This window comes from Bombyx mori, chromosome 23 (assembly GCF_030269925.1).
Source record: "Bombyx mori chromosome 23, ASM3026992v2".
Classification (NCBI taxonomy): Eukaryota; Metazoa; Arthropoda; class Insecta; order Lepidoptera; family Bombycidae; genus Bombyx; species Bombyx mori.
In genome coordinates, this window is record NC_085129.1 from 8,669,249 (window position 1) to 8,690,178 (window position 20,930).

The 20,930-nt window shown below is 34.7% G+C and overlaps 2 protein-coding genes across 2 annotated transcripts; one reads left to right on the top strand and one right to left on the bottom strand.

The window, feature by feature from the left end:
- The first annotated feature begins 691 nt into the window (after positions 1-691).
- Positions 692-9,403, top strand: LOC101744582 (glutamate receptor ionotropic, kainate 2). Its single transcript, XM_038019364.2, has 14 exons — positions 692-785; positions 1,823-1,932; positions 2,488-2,644; positions 3,019-3,227; positions 3,573-3,758; positions 3,843-3,995; positions 4,066-4,503; positions 4,806-5,029; positions 5,310-5,447; positions 5,794-5,992; positions 6,677-6,908; positions 7,066-7,178; positions 8,518-8,670; positions 9,155-9,403. The coding sequence occupies exons 1-14, from the start codon at positions 707-709 to the stop codon at positions 9,341-9,343; spliced, it is 2,580 nt and encodes an 859-aa protein (XP_037875292.2). The 5' UTR covers positions 692-706; the 3' UTR covers positions 9,344-9,403.
- A 1,536-nt stretch (positions 9,404-10,939) lies between these two features.
- On the bottom strand, positions 10,940-19,670 carry LOC105841261 (glutamate receptor ionotropic, kainate 2). Its single transcript, XM_038019365.2, has 16 exons — positions 19,498-19,670; positions 19,289-19,426; positions 18,173-18,276; positions 17,046-17,208; positions 16,611-16,825; positions 16,049-16,201; positions 15,721-15,915; positions 14,739-14,939; positions 14,432-14,659; positions 14,005-14,228; positions 13,411-13,548; positions 13,044-13,242; positions 12,534-12,765; positions 11,947-12,065; positions 11,702-11,857; positions 10,940-11,296 (listed from the first exon to the last, which is right to left on the bottom strand). Exons 1-16 carry the CDS (start codon positions 19,586-19,588, stop codon positions 11,099-11,101), a joined length of 2,754 nt encoding a protein of 917 aa, XP_037875293.1. The 5' UTR covers positions 19,589-19,670; the 3' UTR covers positions 10,940-11,098.
- Between the last annotated feature and the right edge of the window lie 1,260 nt (positions 19,671-20,930).

Sequence of the window (20,930 nt, forward strand, 5' to 3'; positions counted from 1 at the left end):
CAATGGCGCCATAAAATTTTTGTAATGTTTTAAGTAAGAAGTTGGACTAAAATTTATAAACGAATTTTACTTATTCAAATTCTTATAAATATATTGATATTGTTTATTTTATTTTCGAAATGGGTTAGCTATTTAATGTAATCAAAACGGATTAACCAAGATCTTATATTAGATACTTACAAGTTGCAAATATAATTGATATCTAGTATTTTTATTTATTCATTTTCGAGATGTTTTCTATCTGGCATTTATTTATATTATTATATTTAACAGTTTGCGAAGCATCAAATACTTTAAGATTTTCGCATGCATTACTGTCTCAAAATTACCAATTAATTTATACAATATTTAAAGAAACCAATTCTTTTTTTGTTTGTATGATTAATTTATTGAATAGCAAAGATATAAAGGTCAATGAATTACTGAAAAGACACTATCTACAATTTGTAATGAGAAAAAAAATGTACTTAAAGTATTTCTGTTGTTTTTTTTTTAATATAATGTTCTAAAAATAATTGTGACAAGTCGGTAACTTGATTAATTTTCTTACCCGCAAAAGACTTGGGCATGCGCCTCACGTGTCAACAAAATTGTCGAAAATCTTGTCAACATAACAATAAGTTTCGCATGACCATTTCTAGGAGCAGTATTTCCTCCGAATACTGTGACAGAAGTTGCATTCGGTTCAGCTCTAGCTCGCGCTTCAATGGAAAGTGAACGCTATCATTATGTTCTGAAGGCTGTGTATGCTCCACACGGAGATAGTTTTGCAGCCTCTAAAGCTGGTATGTATAAGACTTTGTATAGAAAACCTTTTGTGTTTTGAGCTTCAACATTTCACTGCATTTTTTTTTAAATAATTAACTGAGATTGTCAGACTAACTTAATGTACATCTGATCTTAGCAATTATCGGTTCAAAAAGATAATTCCTCAATTTGAAAATGATGATGACTAAATGATGAAAGAATAGTGGCTTTGGCTCGAAAAAACCAATTTCCGAAACATACCTTCGTATTAGCAGCTGGATCTGAGTGAATAGATTGTATATTATTATCATTTACCGAATTTATGTAGCCTTACTATTATCTATAAATACTAGATAGAAGTATCTATGATACATTATAAGCATTTATTTTACTATATTCACTCATATAATGTAACAGTGTACTCGCATTTAGATTTAAACTTTCTCTTGTCATTTTAAAGGCATTAAATTACTGAAAATAATTTCAAATACGAACTTGGGAGGTAAGTGCTTCAAGCATTCCTGGTGGAGTGGAGCGCAAAATTCTTGATTTTAATCTAGCACTGGGTCAGCCTACGCTTATTCATTGAAAATTGGGCTTTACATTGATACCTTAGGTTTGAACTAACTCAACCTCAACATCAATCAGCAAATGTACAATTTCATGAGACCGATAATGATTTGCATTGATTTAAAGTGTTTCTATATAAAATGTATTATCTTGGTTTCAAATATTTGCTTACCATTCCTGTAATCGGTAGTTTCCTAACCATAGATTAATAATGAGGCTAAAACGTGGGCCGTAAGCCAATTAATGGCATAAGAGATTACATTTCATTGATATCCAAACCGTTGAGAGACTTAAGAGATTTAAGATGATGAAGATAGATAAATGAAGAGGATTGCCATGGTGTTCAAGTTATGGTATAACAGATTATTAACTCTTAAAACCCGAGCAATGCCCAAGTTGTCTATGAATTCGTTCAATGCTCCCTGTAATACCAGTAACAATATCTTATATATTTATTCGTATTTTTATTTTATATATTTATTCGTATTTAATTAAAAATTTGCAGCTTGTGAATTGATAAGTCAGGGTGTCATAGCTATATTTGGTCCCACTGATCCGATTTCGGCTTCCGCTGTCGAAGCACGATGCCGTTCTGCAGGAATTCCTCATATTCAGGTAAAATTATTTAATATTCCAAAAGCAGTCGACGTCGCCCCAAACACGTCATTTCGGATTCTCCCGATCCACTAACGGTGCTTTTAGGTACCTCAAGCACCGGTCACCGTTCTCGTCGAACCCGTCGCTTGTGACGAAGGGCTCGACGAGTAAGTTAACCCTCAGACACAACCCACTGAGTTTCTCGCTGGATCTTCTCAGTGGGTCGCGTTTCCGATCCGGTGGTAGATTCTGCGAAGCACAGCTCTTGCTAGGGTTCGTGCTAGCAACGTCCTCAGGTTTGAGCCCCGTGAGCTCACCTACTAGTTAAGGTTCCGCTGAAATAGCCTCTCAAGGCTATCAGCTTAGGTAGGGAAAAAATAATAATAATAATAATATTCCAGTTTGAATTTCAAAAGGACTTTATTAAACTAGTTATCTTAGACTTAGTTATCTTTAAGACTAAGCAGCAGTGTTACTTTAGTACGTTCATAAGTTTTTGTCATTTAATTCATACTCAAAAATTGGATGTAATTATTTTGATATCCGTTTTCCAAATCAGTTTACTAATTTTAGGCTAATTGGCGTCCACCTCCGGTCCGTGGTCTAGAGCGTCCGTCGCCGCCTGGTATTAATTTGTATCCAGAGGCAGTAGCCTTGTCGAAGGCCATTGCAATATTCATTAAAGACAGCGATTGGACTACGTACACTTTACTTTATGATGATGATCAAGGTATAACGGTCTACAAATCGAATTAGTGACGATAATACAATTTATACAAACAATACCTACTTCCTTTTCTACTAAATCTTGATTGATTTATGGCGCAACTTTGTCGAGATAAGATGACAATAGTTTTATCTTAGTTATTAGTGCTATCGTTGATGACGTTCACGACCTCTTTTAAGTGACTACCAGTATTGATGGACATTACGGTGTGAAAGCCAATTCTATTTTATAACATCTTCAAACTGGAAGGTAGGACGACTTCATGGCATAAGTAGACAAATATAGTGGTTTCCATCCATACAGGCATACTTCAACAGCTTTCAAAAAAAAAATACAACGAATTTAATCAAATAATAATATTAAATATATGTTATAAGGCTTAATAAGACTACAGGAGATATTAAAGCACGCTGATTCGGAAGTGAAGTGGCTGGTAAGAAAACTTGCTCCTGGCGAAGACAACCGTACGTTATTAAAAACTTTGAAAGCCACTGGCGAAACTCGAGTCATACTCGACTGCCCAGCTCATCGAGTACTCGATTACCTTCGACAAGCTCGTGAAGTTAATTTCTTCGAAGATTACATGGTAACTTTCGGTTTCTTAATCATCTTGTTCTTTGTGTCGATCTTGAATGATGGTCCTATCAACTCTGAATATTTTTTTTCATCAAACGTTCTGCCTGTTTTTTGTAAGTCCTTCTTTATGACATCAGACATATGGAGACCGAAGCTATTAAATTAAATCTACCCAGCATTTGTGTTCGGCATAATTTTTTTCCTTTGACTTCTACAGTAAGTTTTTCTAAGCCATTAGTATCGCTAATTGCCACAAAGTAGCTAAGAATTCATTAAAGCGCGCGTTTTTATTACATCTCCAAGATTACACAAAAACCAACTACTTATTTGAATGTTACCCTGTCTACTTTTACAGAGCTATATTCTTACTTCCCTCGACGCTCATACACTTGATCTAGAGGAGCTGCGATATGGATTATCAAACGTTACCTGTTTAAGAATATTTGATTATTCAGATGCTAGAACTAAGTCGTATTTAGCTGACTGGAAAGTGAGAGTAACACCTGATATAAAAATACCAGTTCAACCACAACAAATAACAGTACGTACACTTCACACGTACGATTCATTGAATACTAGTTGAAACATATTTTGTGACAATCTCGAGCAATTCAATACTACACAGGTTGAAACAGCTCTAGCAAGTGATGCAGCGCGGTTGATCACAGACGCCGTGGAGAGCGCTCCAGAAGAATTCAAAATTGAAGCTAAGCCAATTGAGTGTGGCTCTGAAGACAAATGGGAAATAGGAGAGGATTTCCTGAATCACATTTTAACGGTAACCACGCTATTTTGAAACAAAATTATGTCTCGAAATATATTTTAAATATTTGTTTATGTTCTTACAGAATCCAATTGTCGGTATCACGAATACGATAACAGTTGATAACACTACAGGTGACCGAACAAAGTTCAATGTAGAAATTTTAGAACTGTCCAATAGTGGTTTCGCCAGTATAGCACAATGGAATTCTGATACAAACTTCGTATACTTTCGAACAGACAGCGAGTCGAAAGAACGTTTGGCTGAGAAATGGCAGAACAAAACATTCAAAGTCGTTTCTCGGATCGGTGCTCCTTATTTAGTAGAAAGAACTCCACCGCCAGGTGAGACCTACACAGGCAATGATCGCTACGAGGGTTATTCAAAAGATTTAATACATGAAATTTTAAAAGAAAGTTTGAAATTGAATTACGAAATTGAGATCGTACCAGGAAACGGGTACGGCTCATACAATAAAGATACTAAGAGTTGGGATGGACTAATAGGGCAGTTGTTAGAACGAGTACGTTATTTTTTTATATCTGTAGAAGTGTACTTTTGGCCCACCTGGTATTAAGTTGTTACTAAATCTAATTATCACTACAATGCCTACCCACAATAATTTTGTTTGGTTATTACATTATTTTGATTATATGTTTTAAAGTAGACGAAATTACGTGATAATAACTTCTAAAGTACGTTATGGCTATAGATTATGATAACCAGATGGACCATTAATCCTTCTACGCAACCTAAGTTTCAAAAAAAATACTATTATATTTTTTAGCTTCACTTCAATTTACTAATCTTTACTTTCAATTCTAGAAAGCAGATTTAGCAATATGCGATTTGACGATAACATACGAACGAAGATCTTATGTTGACTTTACAACTCCGTTTATGACTTTGGGCATTTCGATTTTATATTCGAAGCCAATCCCTCCGGATCCAGAGCTATTTTCCTTCCTAAAGCCCTTTTCTGTCGATGTATGGATTTATATGGGAGCAGCTTATTTATTGGTGTCTTTACTACTTCACATTTTAGCCAGGTTAAAACAATTGAAAACTATTATTATATTCAAAATTTTAGATTTCTTACTTTAAATATTTTCTGATGCATAATTGAAAATTTTATCGTGTTTCTTGTTATTTATTATCTTGTTATTTAAATGTCAGGCCTGCTATGTTTCTTTCGTGAGTTTTTCTCGGAAACACGTTATTTTTTTAACCGATGGTAGCATTTACATCACGATATCAAGTCGAATCATATATTTTGATATTGAATTTGTTTCGTATTGCTTGCTTATTCGTTTTTAACGTTTTCTTCAGACTGGCTCCAAATGATTGGGAAAATCCTCATCCGTGTGATAAATCACCAGAAGAACTAGAAAATATCTGGCACATCAAAAACTCTTGTTGGTTAACTATGGGTTCAATCATGACTCAAGGTTCAGACATTTTGCCTAAGTGAGTATAACTAATTTGGCAATATTATTTTTTGCACTCTGCAGATAAACGAATTCACGTACTTCAAGAGATGAGGTAGAAGTCTCAGCTTTTACAGACTTTTCACCCTTAAAACTTAAACACCAAATTTCGTTGTGACAATTATAGGCAGATTAGCACCAGTTGTGACGTCACAACGCGTCATCAAGGGTTCGAATGCGTTAAGCATAATGCTGTCCATGTCATAAATTGTAAAATTTAGTTTTAGTTCCGTTATTTCAATAATTTAAATTGCTTAAAAAGGGGATACACTCGTAAAATAAACATAATTTATTGCTGACAGATTAATTCTTCTTCTTTATTTCAGGGGCTATTCCACGAGGTGGGTTTGCGGGATGTGGTGGTTCTTTGCTCTTATCATGTGTTCGTCATACACCGCCAATCTCGCTGCCTTCTTAACTAACGCGGCAATGGACGATTCCATTAAAAATGTTGAAGACTTAGCTTCACAAACCAAAGTTAAATATGGAACTTTATTTGGTGGTTCCACTTACTCATTTTTCAAGGTATTTAACCGTGTATTTCATGTCATCGAATATGCGACAAAGTATGGTAGCGTATTTTTGTCACACACAATATAAACATCAACACAACACACAAAAATCGATAAATATCAATAAACGAAAAGTCGGCCGTCACGGCATGTCAAAGATCAAAGTCGATGGTGGAATTTAGTTTCTTATTTTTTTATTGGTAAAATGTGTGGACAAGCTCACGACCCACCATTAAGTGGTTACCGAAGCTCATAGACATCTAAAACGCAAATGCCGTTGCCCACGTTGAAACACGAATTCTAAGGTCTCCATTTTTACAGTACCACGGCTGTCCCAGCTTTCAAACCTTAAGTTTTCTGTATTAAAATGTGTGTAGCGCAAAGCGCATTTCTTTTTCAATACTACTTCGATAATGGTCAATAATAAAGAATTTTGATCCTGATATAATCGCTTAATTTAATATGAATCCAACGGGCGTCTCATATACGTACGCTTCAGGTGCTAACAATTTCTTAGAACTATTTGATGATAGCACTTTGCCTTTTTGCGGACTTAAGTGATGATTTCTGTGAAACGGCCTCTTCTCTTATACAAATAAAAATAAAAACGGTTTACTCAATTTATAAAATAAACAATTAAAAAACAATCGAACTTGTATTCTATGATCAGAAAATGACAATGACAAAATGATTTTAGCGATCAAATGTAACCACGTATAGAAAAATGTGGGGCACCATGGAATCCGCTCGTCCTTCGGTTTTCGTAAAGAACAACGACGAAGGCGTCGAAAGAGTACTTAAAAGCAGAAGAGGTTATGCCTATTTCATGGAATCAACTGCTATTGAATACCAGTTAGAGCGTCATTGTGAACTAATGCAGATCGGCGACCCTCTTGATTCAAAAGGATACGGAATCGCAATGCCGTTTTGTAAGATAGTTTCCATTAATTCATTTCAGAAATTTCTTATTAAAATGATGAATAGAGTCTACAAAAAAATGTGATTGTTTCAACATAACAGTAATATAAAAAAAAGAACAGAGAAAAATAGTCCCGGAATGCTATCAAAACGAAATTTATTTTTCAGTCTCTTCATACCGTGGTGCCGTCGATAACGCTGTACTAAAATTAGCCGAAAGCGGGAAATTGGTGGAGATAAAAAATCGTTGGTGGAAATTGCCTCCCGAAGAAGCTTGTGTTGTTAGTTTTTAATAAATTTTCACACAAATGTATAATTTACGAGAAAAAAAAGTTCGTTGTGATAAATTTACATTTAAATGATTTAACATTAACCTGAAGAAATACTAAAATTATTACTAGAGTTTAATATTTGATATTTGGGATATAGCGAAATACTTTTTTTTAATTTACATTGTAGGCAGACGAGCATACGGCCCACTTGCTAGTGAGTGGTTACTGTTGCCCATGGACGTCAGCAATGCCAAGGACACAACCAAAGAAGCGACTATAACGATAAAATAACGGTCGAATGTGAGATTTGCTTAAAATCTCCGCGGCTAATCACCGAATTCACAGAATATTGGCAATAATTACAGGTTTACATTTGAAATGTATCATATAGAGCACTTTTTGAAATAAAATGGCTTTAACCAAAATTCTCGTTCTTTAGTAAACGCCAAAGACATAAATATAGAATTGCGTTTTTTTTTTGTTTTTCTATTTTAATACTTTAAGGTATGCATTTGATTTAAAAGAGACGTAAAGAGTACGTTTATCCTTTTTAGACTAAAAGACACTACTTATATATATGTGTGTGTGTATGTAACCAACCAAAAATCTTCAGAAGAGCTTTTAATGAAGATCTTTGCGGTAGGGTTACTGGTGGTAGGACCTCTTGAGTCCGCACGGGTAGGTAACACCACCCTGCCTATTTCTGCCGTGAAGCAGTAATGCGTTTCGGTTTGAAGAGTGGGGCAGCCGTTGTAACTATACTGAGAGCTTAGAACTTATATCTCAAGGTGGATGGCGCATTTACGTTGTAGGTTTCTATGGGCTCCAGTAACCACTTAACATCAGGTGGGCTGTGACATCATCCACCCATCTAAGCAATCTATACTTAATATTATAAAGAGGAAAGATTTGTTTGTTTCGAATAGGCTCCGAAACTAATGGACCGATTTGAAAAATTCTTTTTCCATTAGAAGCCGACATTGTCCCTGATGAACATAGGCTACATTTTTTTATTATTTTTTTATTTTTTATTTTTTGTTTCATGTGTGTTTTAATGTTTCCGAAGCGAAGCGAGGGCGGGTCGCTAGTAAATAAAAAGGTAGCATCTTGGCTCTGGCTCTGCTGGCATTACTAATGTCCATGAGCGATGGTAACCATCTGGTAGGCCTCATACTCGTCTGCCCGTGAAACAGCTGGTATTAGCCGTACTTGGAGAAAGCCCATGCCCAGCAGTACGTCCAGCAGTAAACAGGATTCTTTCATCTAGTGATGATATCAATTAAAAATTACGGCCTGCCTCAGTTTTATACAAGTAAACTGAAATATTATAAATACATTTGCTTTGTAGACGGAAAAGAAAGCTGATACCGGTATGAGTCCATTAGGCGTTGATAATGTGGGTGGTGTATTTGTTGTGCTGGGAATCGGATGCGGGATAGCAGCAGCAATGGGCATCTTTGAATTCTTATACCACGTTAGGGAAGTTGCTATAGAACAAAAGGTAAGACATAAACAAGCAAATATCTCTATAGCCAGCACTCTAATGATTTAACTGTACCACATTCAATAAAGCTGATTTTGCAAATTATGTTTTTGAAAATTTGTGACAATGAAAAAATGAAGTGAAAATTGTGGAAATTTGTGTGTGTGTGATTTGTGCTTACTGGTGGTAGGACCTCTTGTGAGTCCGCGCGGGTAGGTACCACCACCCTGCCTATTTCTGCCGTGAAGCTGTAACGCGTTTCGGTTTGAAGGGTGGGGCAGCCGTTGTAACTATACTTGAGACGTTAGAACTTATATCTCAAGGTGAGTGGCGCATTAACGTTGTAGATGTCTATGGGCTCCAGTAACCACTTAACACCAGGTGGGCTGTGAGCTTGTCCACCCATCTAAGAATAAAAAAAAACCACTAAATTACAATGCAGTACTTACAATCCATTTTATAAACCAATGAACTACAGTAATTAACTATTTCTGTTTAATAGATGACCCAGTCAGAAGCATTCTGGGCAGAATTGAAGTTCGCCTTAAGTTTCTGGGAAACAGAAAAGCCGGTAAAGCACTCACGACCATCTTCCTCGGCATCCGAATCGAATCCAGTTTCCAGAGCTTCGTCGGTACTAAGATCGGCAGCGGATCTTTTCCACGTAGATTTATTCAAGAATCACAGTTAAATGAATTTCAACTATCATTATAAATAATTAAGAAAAATATAGACTACTGAATGAAGATTATTTCTTGTAGTTTTTGTCATGCTCCTAATACATGGAAAGTATACAGAATATAAAAAATAAATAAGTTTTAGTAAAACAAATGGTAGTAAATCCACAATGCGCCCTTTGAAGACCTAACAATGGTAAATCTACATCGCATGTAGAGTAAAACCTATTGCTTCTTTATCTAATCACCGGATGTAAACTGTTCTTTAATGATACTGAAACCATAAAAGTCTTGAATAATATTAAAGTATTTTCTTGTGCAGTCATATGTTTGAGCAATAAAAAAAATTGCTATATTTTAAGCTATTGCATAGATTTTATCGCGGGCCTTTATTACGGCTTGAGAGCGGAATCGTGAAATTCCGTAACGAAAAAAATCTTCCACCCCTCACTACGCCTACTATGTGGCTCGCGTTCAACACATTTACACGTTGCGCTTGTGTAGTGTTTAAAGTAAGAAGTCTAAACACCGATTTATGTACTATCAAAATATGTGATATAATTTCGTGGGTAACGAATAGCACGATTCAGCTTTTGCGTCAAGCGCCATCTATTGGCGAAAAAACGGAATTGTAAAATAGAAAATTATATCACATTACAATGCGTTGGGCGTGCCATTTTCTATCGCTTAGTCGATGAATTTTATTACTACTCATTCAGTGATTTTTTTTTTTATTGCCCTTGTAGGCAGACGAGCATACGGCCCACCTGATGGTGAGTGGTTACCGTAGCCCATGGACTTCAGCAATGCCAGGGGCAGAGCCAAGCCGCTGCCTACCGGCTGATTGGAGTGGCATTAAAAATAAACTAGCTAAACCGTTGATTCTGGGCGAATGAGAGTTAGAACTAGCATCCAAAGGCGTGTCTCTATCCCATGTAGCGCCCTCTAGTGAGTGCGCGGTCAAAATGGAATACTCACAATGCAGCAGATTCATTAAAAGTTAGCCCACTGAGTTTCTCGCCGGATCTTATTTTATTGTTGTTTTATTATTAAATTATTATTGTCGATTTATAATTGCATAAGTTGATAAAAAATGCTATGCAATAGCTTTACCGCGGCAGTCTCCGAGTGCCCACGTCTTTTTTTTTTATAATGGCGGATATCAGCGACAACCTCTTGGCCCGACTGACGTTAAGCTGTTAGCGAAAGTCATAAACACGAAATCCAAGCAACGACTATCTTACTCTTCAAACCAAATTGTTTGGCAGAAAAAATCGGCTGAATAGTGGTAAAAATCCGTGTTGAAACGATTAGAATACACTCTTCCGCCAAGTATTCAAGATTGAAAAATCCTCGGAAAATTAAGGAATTTTACCAAAGCACCTATGAGGGAATAGTCATACTATTGTGCATTTCACTTTAGAGCCTCCATAACGACTCATCCCTATTTATTATGTATCGGGAATAAACTTAATGACTCTATTTTTCTTAATTTGTGCACAAAATTGTTAAAAAAAATATTATAATAAATAAATAAATAAATAATAATAATTATACCTTTAGTAAAAACAGCATAATCATCACCAAGTGATGAATTATAATCGTCTTACTTTGGATTAAGTAGCTTTTTTTATAAAAATCTCTTATCTCATTCATTTTATTGAATAAAAAAATCATACATTTACTGCAAAACACATACCGTTGGTACAATGGTTCGTACTCACTATAGGCCTTACCATTAATAAGTATTACATCTAAATTATTCAAATTTAGTAGATCTCGTCAAAATTAATGAATGAGGAAGCAGCTCTGATGACGGAAACTGCTCTAGATCTAGATCGCTCTCTTTCCGGTGATGGAGTGGCGGTGGAAGGAGCCGCCGAACGTGGGGGCGCGGCCAATCGATGCAATTCTCTAGGATTCAAAGACGATTTCCACTCACTGAGTAAAGCTTCACGAAATGTGACCTGAAAATACAATGAATTAACAAATTGAGCAATAGGTAACTAACTTTCATTGGTTAAAGAAGAAAAAAGAAGTTAAGAAACTGTTAGACAAAATAAATTTGATGAATTTGAATTAGACGAAAATATTCTAATAACGTTTTTTATTATCTTTCTAAAACACTATTATACTAAATACCACCCAAAGCTACAACGAGTAATCTAATATATTTTTATCAAGTATAATTTAATATCATTTTGGCAAGGTTTTCTTGCGTAGTGATACTAATGCTTAGACGGATTGCCCAATTGTCTATATTACTTTACATACATTTATTCAATAATAATTTTGTTAAAAATAAATCCAGTGCAATTTAAGCTATTCTAACCTGTATTTAACTTAATGAAATTATACTTGATGCAACTTACCTTTTCTTTAACACTAATCTGTTGCGCGTACAGTAAAAAGTCTATGATGGCAACAAAAAGTCCTAATATACCCCCGGCTCCAAGAACTATAAAGATACCACTTGTATCCTCCATTTGCAAAGAACCTTGGCCTTCTTGGTTGTCCGAATCCTTATTCTAAAAAAAGGTCATAAAATTACACTAATTTGAGTACAACTTATGTAATTAAAATAAATATTTAGAATTAAACGGGATAATAAAAATACTTCGCATAGTTTAGGGTCGTTGTCTTCAATCTCCCACCATTTCGTCTTCAATCTTGTTATTTCTCCTAATTGTTGTAGCGATAAAATTGCGTGATCAATCAATCCTTTACGCGGAAAATCTGAAAATATTATATGCCATTGTAAAGAATAAGGATTGCCAGTTACACTCTCAGCCTGGGCCTACTTTATAATTTATCTTTTTTTTTCAACCCCGTATTGAGTATTGTACCAGATTACCAGCAACTTCCATTTGAGTTCATATAATGGCGAGCCATCTTTGTTTCAGCAATAATTCTGGTCTCTTGTAAGTACTGCATCTTGCAAGGAGAGTATTAAACAAATGTTTTTAAAACTCGCATCGTCACTGTGCAGCGGAGACAATTTGTACTACCATGTCAAAACTCTGCTTTCATCCAAGGTATTTTTTTATACTCCTACTGATAATATTTTTACAACGTACCATCTGGCTCTGCTATACGAATGACATAATATAGGGTAGAAAACCACTTTCTACCAACGGATGTAAGAAAAAGAACAATACTTTTGCTCTCAAATTATGAATATGGATTTACAAGAAAAACACATACTTTTTGGCATTGCGATTCCATATTCTTTTGAGTCTAATTTTGATCCGACCATCTTTAAATCACAATATCTGTTGGTGTAATATTCAATTGCTGTAGATTCCATGAAGAACGCGTATTTTCCTTCGCTTTTAAGCACACGGTGTAGACCTTCCTCGTTCGAGCTCGTAAATACTGAAGGTCTGGTAGTCTCCATAACTGTCCAAATTTTTTGATACAAAGATTCATTAGAATTCTGAAATGACACCCAAGATAATAAAGAGTAACCCAAAAGATCCTCAAAATCTTCACCTAACCATTCATTATAACTAAATTGTGTTTGATTTGAAAATGCTACAAATTATTTTTCGTAGATCACTAAGCCCTAACTTTCAAAATTATCAGCAAAATCATTAGAATATAAAATTAAGTAGGTACTGCCATCGTGTCATTAATTAATAAGGCATACTCAAATTAAAGAAAAAAACAATAGGTAAAAAGGAGGTATCAAAAATATTCAAACATATAACTCACCTTAAAGAATTTAAACGTTGAAGAATTGTCCACAGCCCCGTATGAAACTTTTGTTTGTTCCGATAGATCCTTAACGTCTTTAATGAAGTTAGTGCGTCGATTGTTGATCAAGAAAGTAGACATATTGGCTGTGTATGAAGCAGTCACGATCAATGCGAAAAACCACCACATACCGGTGATCCACCTAGAGCCTGGTGCTCTGTGATACAAAAACAACAAAAAAGCAGGGATAATGAAAGTTTTTATAATGTAAATGTGAATACATCAACACGTTCACAATTTTCGATGTACCTACATAAAACATGATTATACTGTAACATACAGGATAAAAGGAAAATACAATTAACATTTAGATTAGTTTGCTTACCGTGGTAATATATCGCAGCCTTGTGTCATTATAGCGCCCATAGTTAACCACATGCAATTATACAAATCCCATATATTCTGAAGATTTTCAGGTTCCATATTACATGGATGTGGATTGACCCAGTCTTCCTGGCTCATTCTAAAATTAGTTATAAATCACGGAATATTCTCAAATGCTTGGTAAACAAGCTATGTACACCTATTTAATGTAAAATATATAGTAATCAATCAGCTCAAGTTAATCCGACTTGGATGTAATTCGTGATGGTATCGAAATCTACTTCTTTTTTTTTATTGCCCTTGTAGACTGACGAGCATGTGGCCCACCTGATGGTCAGTGGTTACCGTCCCCCCATGAACTTCAGCAATGCCAGGGGCAGAGCCAAGCCGCTGCCTGCTTTTTTTTTACTTTTCTACACACTTCTGTACGTCCTACGCCTAGACCGTAGACTTAAAAAATCCAATCTGTATATATATATAGGACAATATCTTCTCTCTCTTTAAGCCCATAAAATTTGTAAGCTTAGCCTCTGACGTAAGCGACATGTATCATAAAATCTGCATCAATAACGGGAACTCTGTTTCAAGTACAAACCTCGCACAAATCAACAAGATATATGACACTATTATATAAGTAGTTGCTAAATACAACCAGACGTCCAACGACAATGGATTCATAAAAGAAAACTTGTCTGGTGGTGGCTGTACTGGTTTTTTGAATAGCATGCTTATGCCCAAAACCATGAATGGTGTCGAAAAATCTACAGCTGTGAGTCTTTCCGCAGTTATAGTTATATCAGCAACACCGAGCTCTGCTTTCTGAAAACGATAAAACCAAATGATCGCAATTAATCACACAAAACAATAAAATGAGATTTTGAGAGAGAGGAGAGAGATATTTGAGATTTGTTGAACTGCATACATCATAAAATGTTGTCATAACTGAAATTTTCAGAGATAACGTTTTCGGTTATTTAAGATTTTATGCAACATTATTTTCATCAATTAATAATAACACTCACATGGTCAATTAGGTCTCCTAAAATACCGTCCCATTTCTTAGTCTTTGGGATGGGATTTCCAAGTTTGTCACCAGCAACTCTATAGAATTCATATTCTAATTCAATGTTAGTTTCGTTTTTAATTTGATTAAATATAGCTTCGATAAGATCTACAACGAATCCTCTGTAAAACGTCCCATTATCGTTTTCCACTACATCGAAATATGGGAGATCTTTTTTAGTTGCTATCTGAAATTGCACACTTTTCATTAATTTCAATTTGATTTTACTTATTACTAACTCTATGTTTACCAATATAATTATTTACTCTTATTTTGGAGTTTGGCTTGGTGGCTGTTGAACGATCATTTACAATCCGCTCTGTCTTAATTATGTTTGTTCTAGATTCCCACGTGCCTGCCAACTTAAATCGACTGTCTTTACCCAACTTCGAATAATGTAAGACAACATTTTTTCGTTTGCCTTCTTCGTCAAGCTCTATAAAGCCAGTAAAACCTTTGAATGTAGTCTGTAATAAAAAGATAATCATTATATACCGATGGCATTCAATTTAATTAAATTGTTTTATTTAAAAAAGGACAACAGTTTTTAAGTAATAGAATCAATCAAATTATTTACACAATTGGTACATCTGATGCAATCAACTATTTTATGTGGAGTTCATTTTGATTTCTATGCAAAAAGTGTATCGAGAATGAGTGAAGATAATTTTGTTATTCAGAAACTTAAATTCTTTCCTGACGAGAAGTTAAGAGCGAAAATCAGTTAAATCATTTTGAGAATGCGGTGGCCGATGAAGCATATTCAATCGCAACTCCTCTAATTAATTTGGTAACAGTCGGTTGCGCAATGTGTAAAAGAGTAGTAGGCCTGATTGACTGTTAAACGTATTTCCATAGTCATTGTTTACATTTCAAAAATGGGTAGTAGATCATTTAAGCTGTGGTCCACCAAACACACACGATCATATTCTTTTGAGCCAAGTTCTGCTCGAATCAGGCTTTAACTGACTCTCCAAGGTATAGCCGTTGTAATCCAATGTTTGCCAAAAGAAAACGTTTTTATCACAAGCGACAATGCAGTTAAAATTAACAAACAAAAAATAAACTAACTCACGAGGGGTGATTTTGTTTATTTAATTTGATAAGTTTTTGCTAGCTAACTAACTACCTATCAGATCGTGTGTATACGCGTTTTCCCTACAAGAAATAATGGGAATAATGGGGACGTTTTTTATCTAGAAACCAACAATTATATAAGTGTGGACACAACGTGTAATTTCATTGTACCTGAATCAAAGCCTCCCGCAGCTGTTTTCCCCAAGGCCATGCAAACTCTTCATATTTAGCTTTCGAAGTTCTAGCACACAGTTCTGGAGGAGAAGGTATATGCGATAGCTTCAATACATTGCCGGGCTTATCCATCATTACTCTCATAGCTTTCTCGACATGGTTCAAAGCGTCTGCAACTAACGCTGTTTCCAACTTAAAAAAAGAATATTTTTAAGGCCCTATTGATTGATATTTGTACAAATTATTGTAAGCTTGTACAGTTAATAATCTAATATTTTGAGAATGTATTGAGTAATATTTCAATAGTTTCACCATTCACATTTACCTGAATTGCTTCGTCGTCAGTTTTAATTCCAAAATCCTGCCACTTTACATCATCAATATGTGTCGTTAGATGTAAAGTAGATACATTTGCCATAAGAGCCGGCATTCCTTCAAAATCTAACGTATATGCATCTAGATTTGTCAAGATAAAACTCTGAAATATTTCCAATTAAATAATTCAAGAGTTTACCCTTTGTTTACTTAGTCAATAGTGACCTTTATTGAGGTTTATTTAGTAAATTTATTAGTAATTACATCACAGACCGCAATTCTCATATTATTATTGTAGTACCAAGCACATTATGACTACATTTAAAAAATTATAATATAAATTTAAAAATTTCTAATACGCTTAATATTTAAAAGTATTAATAGATTTCTAACGCATTACTTACATTATTTGTTAAACAATTACCAAAAAAATTTAGAAACTAATTTTTTTTGAATTATTTTACTGACTTTCAACAATTTTTTCCAAAAGTAAAATTTGGTATCGTACTGTAAATTGGCGGTAGAGCATGGATGGCATTTTGCTAACAATTTGACTGCAAAACAAATCGAACCTGATATTCCGTTGAATTCTCGACTTGAGTAATCTCAGACATATATTTGTGTATGTTGTTAAAATGACAATCCAATATATGATAGTTCATATGTGCCACTTTAAGCAGTTCTTTGAAAGTTTCTCTGTTATCTCCTTTGGGATCCAATTTCCTGAACAAGATGGGTTCGCGAATATTATCCCAAGTGTTTATTATTTCTTCTAAACGGATAAAGCCTGTTGAGAATGATTAAAATCTTGGCTAGAGATGTTCGTGAATCGTAAATTAAAATAAATTTAATATTGCATTTTATTTTTTCAGTTACAGTTCCCGATACTATGTATTTATTTATGAGATTTATAGTTAGTAACGTACATACGTGAACGTTGTCGGGACAATTGTGTTAAATATTGAATATTTTAAATAAAACTTCATAAAGATGTAAAATTTACTTACTGCCTTCATCCTCGTAAAGTATCGTGAATTTATCCCACTGCAACAACTTTATAAGAGCGACATACGCTTTAGAAATCATGTTGGGGTGTGGATGATATTGAAATGTAAATAAATCCGTAGCTAAGGTATCTATAGGTTCCCATCCTATTGAAATATGAGTCACCTGAAAACAAAGCTTTTTTTAATCTAATTATTTTTAAATTTACTTCAATAGTACCTGATGCCTGTGTAATTATTAAAGTTAAAATGTTAGTACTACGATAAGTTAAAATAAAGGATTTCCCAAAAATTAAATACAAATACCAAATGTTTATACGGCGCTAGACTAGCTAGTCAAAGGCACCGCTGAATCAAATAGCATCAAAGTTATAATATCTGGTGTAACTAGCAAAACTTCTAACAGGACAGGTAAATCATTGTCCATATAACATAATAAACACAGAACATATAGTATATGACATATTAATATAAGACATGACATATTAATATAACACATAACATAATAAGCATGTACGGTGCCCGTAATATCTGTTATACAACTGTGAATCGATTTAGTATCTAAACCAAATGCGACCTTGACTTCGAAGCACAATAAACCTCAAAAAATCAGAAAACTGTTGCTATTTGCGAAAGTATAATTAAATTCGGTTGAAAAATATAAAAGCTGTATAACTAGTTACGTTTTATATTTATGGTAGACAAATACGACACTACATTAACTGACTTGATACTAAAATATCCGCATAATTTAAGTTCCTCATTCATATGGTTCGACTCTGAAGCGGTGTGCCTGATGTGGTGATACAGTGTAGCTAATAAAGTCATTTAAAAACAAATGACTCGAGCTCAACGGGGCACGTTTTAAATAAGTTTTAAAGCAATTTTATTGTTATGTATTTTATGACAGTTATTTTATTTTCAGTCTTATTCTTCGCTAAGTATTTTATTTTTTTCTTCATTCTTTCACTTCTGGGATGCCAATAAGTTTTGTCTAGAATGGATTTTTTGTCGTCATATTGGTCAATGAATATTTAAGAAATAAACAGCAAATCATTATGAATTATGATAATGTACTTATACAGTCGTGTTATAAAAAGCAAATGTTTCTTTGATATTTATTTACTCACGTTATGTCTATTGCATAGGAGACAGGTAATATCACAGATCCCATCAGTAGGCCTCGCGTCTATCAATGCTACAATTCCATGATTATCTGAAGTGTACGGACACACTGAAATATAGAAGAAACTTATTACTCAATTCGATGTTCATCTCATATTATATCGCAAATATGGTCAATTTATAATAAAAAGTATGAGTTTATCTGTAAGGTTACTACTTTTAGAAAACATATTCTAATATAAACTATGTGGCTAGAACTACCAACCATATTTTTTTTTAACTTTAACTGCAAAAAATATCGTAAATTAATAGCAACGCATATGGATTTCATCAACACCAGAGATACTGCTAAGCTAAATATAAACTGGTCAGAGGTAAACCTAGTTTGGAAAAAATTGACGAGGTTTCGGCTGTGTGATAATACCCTAAAATATTACCAACTTATTTATTACCATCGGTGTCGGAAAGGCGACTAAGGGATTCTCCAGAGAAAATACAGCAGCATTCTTTGATCACCAACCAGTATCTATTGGCGATAAGGGTTTATGTTTATGTTTACCTCTATTTCTAACGCGAATATTTCGATTTGAAGGTTTAGACATTTACCGTCGAAAACAATTGAGGTATCGATTTCAAAATGGGTGTCACCATCACATTTTGATGTCTATTAACTCCAGCGACCACTTAATATTACGTAAGTCGTAGCTTCTCTGCTCATGTAAAATACTACATTCCTGTTATTCCATTATGATTATCCACTCCACTACTACCTAATATTTCCCTAACTCACCCAAACCACGAATTTTTCTCAATTTTAATAGTACTAGAGTCTTTAGTTATCCGCAGTTAGGATAGCCGCATTATAAATCTATTGAGGTTTCCGCCACATGTCTTACGGTGTGAGGCGGTATTCATTTGGTGTTGCCAATGGGTTCTGGTAACAAAAAAACATCAGGTGGACCGTAAAAGCGTGCCTCAAATCGCATGTTATCAATTTTTTTTGAAACAACCCTGACATGTAACACATTTATCCACTAGTATACATACATCCATGGCAAAGTACTAGTATTGGTTTCTTAGTAATTAACTGTACATATAATTTTGATTATTATAATACTCACACTCCAAAGATATTGAATAACTATCTACTACACTGGATTCCAAAGATCTTCCGTGGTAAGCTGTGGAGCCGATTTTCTCTACCTTATTTTTAAAAATCTCCGATGAACTGGGCAGCGTTTGTTCGTTAAACAAACCTCCTGTGAATAAACAGCAAAACATATTTTAGGAAGAAGTTAAAGATGCAAATTTAAATCACAATAGAATGTACCTATGGGAAAAGAAGCACTACGAAGTGCATCAGCAGACGCAAAAAGCAGCGCAAACGATATAACTATTATTCGATGTTTTATTAACGGCATTGTTGTATGACTATCAAATAATAAATGTTTGTTAGAGAGCGGCACGTCGGCGACTTGCACAGCGTCTGGTTTATTTTTGGAAATTAGTATGGGTCGCCAATAACCAGGTTGCCTTCCACGTTTCCACGGAAATATTTAGGTAAAATGTAGTCACAGTATGTGTTTACATCCCCTTTTTCATATAATTTAAAAACTCTACATTTGCAGGGATAATTCGGTTTAGCTGCTTATTCACAAGATTAAGATTCGCCCTGACAATATAGGGATTGCTCGTTTTCGTATTATTATTTTTTTCATAACTATTGTGGGAGTGCCCGTGCATAGGAGTAATCCCATGCGTTCTGATTTAAATTTACAATTCCTGCTTCAAGGAGACGGCGGAATACAAGTTGCGAATTATGAGCTCGTCTGTCTCCTTGTAAAAAACCTAAGAACTGGACAGCATCATTGACATAAAGCTACAAATTACCTAAGTACGTGCCTCTTACAATCATCATCAGCCATTCCTGAAATTTGCTTCAAAAGATAACAAGACTTTTGTATGCGCATTTTCAAGTGACTTAAGATGCTTGTCATTTATTACCATTAAAACACTTCTCCTGACCTAATTATTTCAATAAAAGCTCAGGACTTCTATTAACTACATTTTGAGGTGATACTTTCTAGGAATTAAAGATTTCTTTAATGTGCGAAACTCTTTTTTTCTGATTAATAACTCCTGCAATAGTGATTTTAATTCTCTGGTCTAAAAACAACAGTGAAATGCACCACACACTTTGTTATTATTACGTTAAAGAACGAAAAAATGTGCAGCGAGTAGTCTAGATTCGGTCGCCCCTACAAAAGTATTTTTAGAACTGAACCGTCACAGTTACCGGCGTCGCCACAGCTTGAGTAGTCGTTTGAATCAGGGATGGCCACTTTACGTTACGATACTGTAGCTAAGATTACTATTTAATTCACGTCAATGGATAGACGAGGTCAGAGCGGTGAACGGAATGGAATACACAGACGACTCTTCGACTACAATTCGTACCGGCATTTTTATTGTTGCTTACTTGGGTCAATGACGCTCCTTCTGGTGTTATGCAGTTGTTGGCGCCCATGGAAATTATTACGTGAATAGTGGCACCAACTTTAATACACGAGTTCAGGGTCTCAATTGTATTGTATCACGTTTCATATTTTATTAGTGTTGTGACGTATTATAGATATAGACGTAATATAGACGAGTTGTAACCATGACTGCCTATATCGTTCTACAGTCGTTCTGTTACGCCTATGAGACATAAACCTCGTGTTTAAATATGGATTGCGAAATTCACATTAAGTTATCTATGAG